General features: G+C 43.6%; 1 protein-coding gene across 1 annotated transcript; it reads right to left on the reverse strand.

Moving 5' to 3' along the window:
• Positions 1 to 2252: 2252 nt before the first annotated feature.
• Positions 2253 to 7293, reverse strand: LOC146801630 (uncharacterized). Its single transcript, XM_085621099.1, has one exon. It carries the CDS (start codon positions 6896 to 6898, stop codon positions 2771 to 2773), a length of 4128 nt encoding a protein of 1375 aa, XP_085477225.1. The 5' UTR covers positions 6899 to 7293; the 3' UTR covers positions 2253 to 2770.
• Positions 7294 to 8812: the final 1519 nt, after the last annotated feature.

An 8812-nucleotide genomic window follows, 5' to 3' on the forward strand; every position in this document is an offset into this window, starting at 1 on the left:
ATTTAGTACTAATTTATTATGTAAATTCATAACTAAACCACCATCATCTCCCATATCATCAGTCTCATTTGTACAGTGAATGTTTTCATCCGTGTTATTGACAAACCTAACACTATTTTTACGCCTTCTACAAGCTTTGGCAAAATGCCCTTTAAGTCCACAATTGGTACATTTGAATTTAAGTGCAGGACAACTTTTGTTATCAGCCAAATGTTCCAAACTGTTGCATCTGTAACACTTTGGTTTAGATCCTGTAGAAGGTGCGTATCTGGTAAAAGCAGGTTTTAACATCGGATTATCTTTAGAGTTCATAGTGACTTTTTTTTGTTCATTCACATTGACTTTACTCACAACATCGGTAGTACTATTATCCTGTTTGAGAACATTAGCACATCTGCCAGAAATTTCTGCTTTACGCACAATAGCAAGGAAATCATCCAGAGGTGCATCACCATTTATCCAAAATCTATCCTGTATAGTGGGGTTAAAAGCATGCATTACTATTTGGTCTCTTATTAAATCAACTTGCAAAACACCAAATTTGCAGTCTAAAACCAACCTCCTAAGATCCGCCAGGTAATGGTCAATACTTTCGTCCTTGTTTTGTTTCCTGGAAAAGAATGTATATCTTGTAACGCCAATACAGACTTTAGGCGCGAAATATGTGTCTAAATGAGGCAAAGTCAAAGCATAAACATTTAAGTCACCTGCAAAACAAGGTTTGGTCATGTCTTCATACACCTTTAACCCAACTGGACCCAAAGCATGTAACAGTAATCTTTTCTTTTGTGCGTGAGACATTTTTCCGTCTTCGTCCAATGCATCAATATAGTTACAAAAATAAGCTTTCCATTCCAACCATTTCAAAGGAGGTTCAGTTCCGGTAATCCAAAATGCTTGTGGAGGAGTAATATTGTAATTAGGTTGGCTCATAATGTAAATTAAGTTATTCTTGACTTGATGAAATGCTCAAGTAAAATTTGTTAATGAAATTTGTGATTGTTAAAATTGAGTAAAATGGTGGAATGACTAAGTAAAAGTATTCTTCTTTAAAATAACAAAATAATCAAAGCAAAAGTACATACGCTGTTTGTGCTGGAAGTAATAACAAAGGAATAAACTAGTGCTTGTAGAGGACTCTTTAGCACATCCGACGCGCTGTGGAACTGGTTCAAAATAGTAGCATTGACAGCGCTGTGAAGTTGACTGAAATTGTGGCGTTGACACCAAAAAGAAATGCAAATAACTCCAAACAAATATGGCGCCACGTTGGTTACGCGACGTGACTTGTCTTAATACGTGCGCGCAACATTCTTGTTATTCTTTTGACGAAATGGTATCTAAGCAACGTGTACGCAGGGTCACGTGTGCGTACGTTGCTATCGCGCTCAAAGAAGAAGCAAACTGCGCGAGAGAGCGGAGGTTGACGATCGCGCTCGAGACACCAGTGGTAGGATTCCTTCAATAAATCCTTTCCCTTTCTTTTTCTATATCTGATATTAGCCAAATAAAATTCAGTACTCACAAGGATTTAACATCCGTGCCGGATCCGGTGTGTTCTGCAGCTTCCAATTGGCATTAGTCAAAAATCGACTTCAAATCACGGCTATAGTGAATCCTCATTAATTTAAATTCCGAGGTTGATGTGGGTTTATCCGCTCTTCGATATCCCGTCGCCAGTGTAATGAAAGATGCAGGATCATTAATAGTAGTAATATCCTTTATTAAGTCGAAGAGCTGACCAGTATGCAAACAGTTCTCATCACCAAAAGTAACTGCCCAAATCCAAAAGATACATTCTATAATGACCTAAACACATTCCAACATGAACACCTAACTTACATCATATGGAATTAAGAACGAGCGAAAGCACTAAGAATGCAAACATAACACGCGAACATTACCCGAAGGTGTCAGAGCGCTTTACAAAAGAACCAGTTGTGTTACATAAGGATTTTGGATTACACGAGTTACATAAGAGATACAAACAAAAAAAAATGCAAATGTACAAGTTGTAAAGTCACTCACGGAAGAGATACAAACAGATAAACTCTAAGATCACATAGGAGTGGTAGTAAGTACAAAGGTCTACTACATATACTAGTGGTTAGAATAATATATATAAAAATTGCAAATTCACTCAGGATTACATTTTAACAGCGATTTGGCTTGGACAATGTAGATTTTCCTAATAATTTATGACGGAAAGTCCTAATTTTATTAAAGACACGGAGGCGAGTATTATGCTTTCTTTTCTTGCTTTATTCCAATAGCAGCAAGATAAAACTACTCTTCCCAGAAGGCTTGGAGAAACAACTACCAGCCAATGGGAAACAAAGAAGCAAATACTGACCAATCACAACATAGATAGCAGTATAAGGTGTATCGTGACTGCAAACAGCCCTCTTTTCTTATGCGAGCAATCATAGAGTATGGAAAAATAAAGGAGAAACAGAACAAAATGCAAAAGGTCAAAGTCCACGTAAAAAGTTCTTTTCCGAAGACCACCAGAGGAGAGTCGGAGAGAAGATCCAGTCCAAGAACAGAAGGTGCCGTATCAGAAGGAATGATCTTGATAGAATCCATGAGGACCTCAGGATGATGCCGGTGGCAGCGCTGGAGTTCCTGTGGGGAGGGAGAACACCAGTTAGAAGTGTTGTGGCGGGATAATACTCGCCTCCGTGTCTTTAATAAAATTAGGACTTTCCGTCATAAATTATTAGGAAAATCTACATTTTATGGCAAGACCGGAGGCTCCTATTATGCTTGTTTAAAGCATATCAACCACCATAGAAGAAGCAGTAAGAACAGGTTTGCAATAAAATGTACGGAACACTGAATCATTAGACCAATCTGCTGACTTCAGGATATCCTCCAGACGGGAGCCAGCCCAAAAGGCTTTAGAAGCCATGGCTCCTCTAGTGGAATGAGCTCCGAAAACGGAGACGTCAATACCTGCCAGGGACATGACCCAACGAACCCAACGGGCCAAGGTAGCAGCAGAAACAGGATGAAAGGGTTTACGAAAGGAAATAAGGAGTTGGGAGCTGGAGGAAGTCCTGAGAGCAGAGGTCTTACTTTCATAAACTTTTAAACATTGGCCTACACACAATTTGGGATTGGAGGGAAAATAGGGGTAGAACACAGACTGTAAATTGGTCTTGGTACGTTTATGAACATGAAACATTACACCGGTAGGAGTAAATTGTCTAGAAGAAACATCTAAGGCTTTCACATCAGATACTCGTTTAATGGAAATTAAACATAATAACATAGTAAGTTTGGCTGAGATCATTTTTAATGAAAGAGCAGAGTTATCAGGCCAGGTAGAAAACAATTGCAAAACCAAATTGACATCCCATAAACTAGAATACTTAGCCAAAGGAGGTTTTGAAAAACGAATTCCTCTTAGAAGTCTGCATACCAAGGGATGCGCCCCCGCAGGTTTTCCATCAATGTGGGAATGATTGAGTGAAATGGCAGATCTATAGAGATTGATGGTACGATAGGATTTACCCGAGCTAGCCTCAGAGGCTAAGAAGTTAACCATAAAGTTTAAAGAGGCTGAAACGGGATCGACAGATTTCTGCAGACACCAGCTTGACCAAAGAGACCAGGCGGACTTGTAAGCCTTGGAGGTGCCAGGGGCCCATGCTCGACTAATAAAGACTGAAGCTTCCTGTGAAATGACGAAATCAGAAGAGGAAGGCTGGAAATTTTCCAGGCGGACAACGTCAGAGACTGGTTGACCATTAAAGGATGGGGGTTGCCCTGAGGATCCGAGAGAAGATTGGGGAAAGGAGAAAGAAGGACGGGGAAGTCTACCGCCAATTCCAGGAGAGACGGGAACCAAATCTGGGACTGCCAAAAGGGAACCACTATTACCAGAGATGTCATCTGGCGACGCACCTGCGATAAGACCCTGTTGATCAACAGAAAAGGAGGAAAGGCATAATTGAGGTGAAGGGACCAATCTTGGAGGAAGGCATCGGTCGCTAGAGCCAAAGGATCCGGACGCCAACTGAAGAAATGAGGCAACTGGGAATTGAGACGGGAAGCAAAGAGGTCTATTGAGAAAGGACCCCACAACTGAGAGAGGGAGAGAAACACGGAGGGAAGAAGCTTCCAGTCGCTGGAATCCCGGAGGAAGCGAGAATGCCAATCGGCCACAGCGTTGAGATCTCCTGGGAGATATTCCGCGGAGAGCGATAGTCTGTTGGAAAGGCAAAACTCCCAAAAGCTTTTTGCTAGATCTGCCAGAGCCTTTGATTTTGTGCCACCGAGATGGTTTATATAACGAACCGCAGAAACATTGTCCATGCGTAGGAGGATGGTACAGCTTACTCTGTCTTTTGCTAGGCTCTGGATTGCAAAGGAACCTGCAAGCATCTCTAAACAGTTGATGTGCAATTTGGACTCCTCTTTTGACCATGTACCGCCAGTCGATATTGGTCCACAACGGGCGCCCCAACCCGTCAGACTTGCATCGGATTCTAATACAAGATCTGGGGCGGAAGCGAAGATGGTTCGGCCGTTCCAGGCCTCCAAATGGTTTAACCACCATTGCAGTTCCAGGTGAGATTCGAGATCTAACTCTATTTGATCGGAATAAGCGAGACCTTGCCGAAGATGCCTGATCTTTAGGCGCTGAAGAGCGCGATAATGGAGGGGGCCTGGGAAGATAGCCTGAATGGAGGCCGATAAAAGTCCGACTAATCTCGCCAGAGTTCTGAGAGAAATGAGTGGACGGCGCAGAGCCTGGGAAATCTCCGTTTGAATCGTGGAGATCTTGGATTGAGGAAGAAAGAGGGAAGCCAGGGGGGAGTCTACACGGAAGCCTAGAAACTCCATGCTCTGAGTCGGGATGAGAGAAGACTTTTCTAGATTGAGGAGAAAACCTAACTCGAGAAGAAGAGAACGTGTAGTGTTGAGATCGTTCAATAGTGCCGATTTGTCTAGATTCATGAGGAGAATGTCGTCGAGATAAATGATGAGTCTTATCCCTAGAGATCGTAGGTAAGCTACGACAGGTCTCATTACCTTTGTGAAGCACCAGGGTGCTGAAGAAAGTCCGAAGGGCAGAGATTGAAAACGATAAGTGACGTTTTGCCATTGAAATTGGAGGAACTTTGTGTGTGATTCGTGAATAGGAATAGATAGATAAGCGTCTTGGAGATCTATGCGGACCATCCAATCGTTGAGACGCAAAGTGTCTCGTAAGTGAAGGATCGTCTCCATTTTGAAGTGACGATAAACCACGAACTGATTGAAGAATCTGAGATTGATCACTGGTCTCATCTTCTTGTTCTTCTTTTGAACGAGAAAAAGCGTGCTGAGGAAGCCTGAGGGATCGAAGGGGGAAACTAGAATAGCTCTTTTGGAAAGAAGTGCCTGTATTTCCGAGGTGACTAGCAGGGACATTTCGGTTGAGAACACTAGAGGAGAAGGAAGAACATGTTGAAAAGGAGGAGCGTAAAGCTCGATACGATAACCTTGGACTGTGTCGAGAACCCATGGATCTGCAGTGAGAGACTGCCATCTGTGCAGGAAAAGGGCTAGACGACCCCCCACAGGAATAACTGCACTCACCTTGTTGGGAATTGTTGTTGTTGTGGCGGAAGCCACGTTGGCCCCTGCCCCTGTAACCTCGACCTCTTTGGGGGTAAAATTGGGGCTTGAAATCCTGTTGATTGGAGTTGAAGGTACCACGGGAGCCTTGGGACTGGAAACCACGGCCGGTAGAGCGGCTCCTGCCTCTTCCGGCCCTGCCAAAAACCCGAGAAGGAAAGACCTTCTTGATGGATTGCTGCGCCTTGTCCAAGGAGGCAAAGGTGGTGACGAACCGATTTAAGTCTTTTACTAACGAATCTCCAAAGAGAAGACCATCAGCCTTGACACCAGGATCGAGGGGGGCAAGGTTGGCAAGCTTGGGATCTAACTTTATTAAGAGACCTTTGCGGCGCTCATGAGTCAAGGCCGCATTAGTATTGCCCAGGAGACAAAAAGCGCGTTGGACCCACAGTGAAATCTCCTCTGGATTAAGGTCCGAGCCATCCAGGCGAGCTGTTTCAGCTAAATCAAATATGCGGGCCAGTGGCCCCACCAAATCAAGCAGTTTGTCTTGGCAGGAGGACCAAGCTTTGTCCACGCCTTTGCGCGGATCCTTGCCAAACTTCGAGAAGAAAGTGAGGAGAGGTTGATCAATGGCAGGGGTAGAAGTTATGTGAGAAGGGAGAGAGGGCTTGGGACACTCGGACTTCAATTTAGCCCGGACAGTTTTGTCTAAAGGGAGACGAAGTCTGGAGGTTATATACTCCCCGACATGGTCAATAGGGAACCATTCGGTAGAATTAGGGTGTCTGATAGATGCAGGGTCAAAAAGAGGGGTACCGTCAGGATCCAGCACCGGTTCCGATGCAAAGGCGTCCAGTTTTAATTTCTTAGGAGGGGAAGAAGGATTTACAATATCAAAAATATCATCAAGGTCAGTGGCGTCACCCATATCGTCATCTGTGTCATAAATTGTTGAAATGACCAATTTTTGTGGTACCTCCGGGTTGTTAGACTTAGCCTTACGTTTACCAGCTACACTTTTTAACCCCTCCTGAATAGGAGGCCTGGGAGGAACCAAGTCCTCTGTCATATGTGAGGAAGACTCACCAACCACTTTTGACGCCAAAGAAGAAACCTTGGAGTGTACCACTGTAAGTTTTCTGCTATCCCCCGCAGATTGGGCCATTGCTTTGGTCATGACACTTAAGAGAGAGTTCTCCATAGACTTAGAAAAACGCTTCATAGAAGCTTCGACAGCAGTCTCCACTGAGGAATTAATAAAAGAGCTCAAATCCTCTTTGAACTCGTCCCCTTCATTGTCATGAGGCTCATTAGAAACCTGCATTGTGAGCAAAGACAGAGAGTCTGCTCAAAACCTGACCAGAAAGGGTTAATGAGAGGAAAAAGGAGTGGGCGTATGAAAATAGAAACCCCTCCCCTTAGGGGCGTGTGAAATATGGCTGAGAGAAGGAAGAAACGAAGCGTGGAGAGGAGCCGGTAACTGCGCGTCGAGCTGAGGAGCCGGTCTGAAGCGCTGCGCCACAGTTGAGGCGGGGACCGGTGAGAGAGGCGCGCGAGGGGCAGGCAAAGCGTGCAGGGCGCGGGGGGAAACGAAAACTGAAAGATTTATACGCGCGTGAGAGCGCGAAGAAACAGAAGCAACGGAGTTGCGCTACACAGGCCAATAATACAGTTAAACCGAACAATACCAAAAAGTACTTCAAATTAATGCATATAACAGAAAAAGGTACTTATCTTGACTGCGAGCAGCAAGAAAAGAGGGCTGTTTGCAGTCACGATACACCTTATACTGCTATCTATGTTGTGATTGGTCAGTATTTGCTTCTTTGTTTCCCATTGGCTGGTAGTTGTTTCTCCAAGCCTTCTGGGAAGAGTAGTTTTATCTTGCTGCTATTGGAATAAAGCAAGAAAAGAAAGCATAATAGGAGCCTCCGGTCTTGCCATAAAATTATATATTACATATTTACAGAGCAGGAAATTCTTGCCATCGTTCATTTAATATGTGAATAAGATTGTGTAAAGGCAATCTGTCCTACTATATAATTCTTTTACTTAAAACAATTAGGAAGACATTATTTAACGATCTGGAGCATGAAAAAGAAATGCGAACGCATTAATTAAAAAACAGATACGGGATGTGGTCTGTCGGCTGAAACTGCCGACTTTGGTGCTGGAAACCAGAGCTCGAGCCTCGAGGTCTGTAGTGAAGATCGTAGACGGATGGATATTCAGAAGGATTTATTAATACAATAACGGAATACAGGAACAGATGAGTGCCAGGGACACGAACTCCACTCTCCTGCTCCATCCTCCTCTTCTCCAGTCCCCTCTCGAACCCTCGCACCATAACCTTCCAACCATGACATACTCATATTCCAAAACCGATCACACATACTAACCCATACGGAATAACAATACTTACATATACACAACAAGGTCGCGTCCACAACCTGTGATTCTGGGCAAATCACTTAATCTCCCCGTGCCTGAATGTGTAATGTAAATAGAGTGCTCATGTAAAGCGCTCCAATACCTTCGGGTCGAGTTCGCGCTATAAAAATCCGTACCAAAACAAAACAAAAAAAGTAGCTCTTCTTGACATGTTCACCGCAAGCTCTGAAATAAATATTGTTGTCGCTTTCTGGCTCGGATTTCCATCTCTAACGTTCTTTTCCTCAACCAACCTCTATGAATGAGAATATTTCTATAATACTTCTTTTAAGTACAATGCATGAGGATCTCACGATTTTGTGAGATCTTACAAAAATTCACCAATGGTTTCCTATATCAGTACCACACGAAGTGTAACTGAACGTAGAAAACGATGCTTATGAAGTGAAAAATGGTATACCAATGGCGTAGCAATCGTCCTGCTATATAATTTGTAACTGAAGACAATTAGGGCGAGAAAATGTAATGAAGAAATGCTAGCTCATTTACCAAAGAAAAGATACAAAATTTGTGCTCAATGCTTATAGACAGCTATCATTGGCTGTGGCTGCTGTTGGACTTGCTTACAATGCATCATGGGTAGGTTGGATTTACCATAGCTTCTTCACCATGGCCTCATTCGAGATTTCCTTCAGGCGATAGACTGCAATTCCGCTGACTGCCGACAGAGGGCCGCCGTCGGCATTACGTTGTCAACTCTGCTCCAAGGAAGACTTCGAACAGCATCCTGTTGGACAGAGTGTGACATCACGTCTCCTCTTTGTATTTGATTTTTACTGCCACAGTG

The sequence above is a fragment of the Triturus cristatus genome, chromosome 8 (genome assembly GCF_964204655.1).
Source record: "Triturus cristatus chromosome 8, aTriCri1.1, whole genome shotgun sequence".
NCBI classification, from domain to species: domain Eukaryota; kingdom Metazoa; phylum Chordata; class Amphibia; order Caudata; family Salamandridae; genus Triturus; species Triturus cristatus.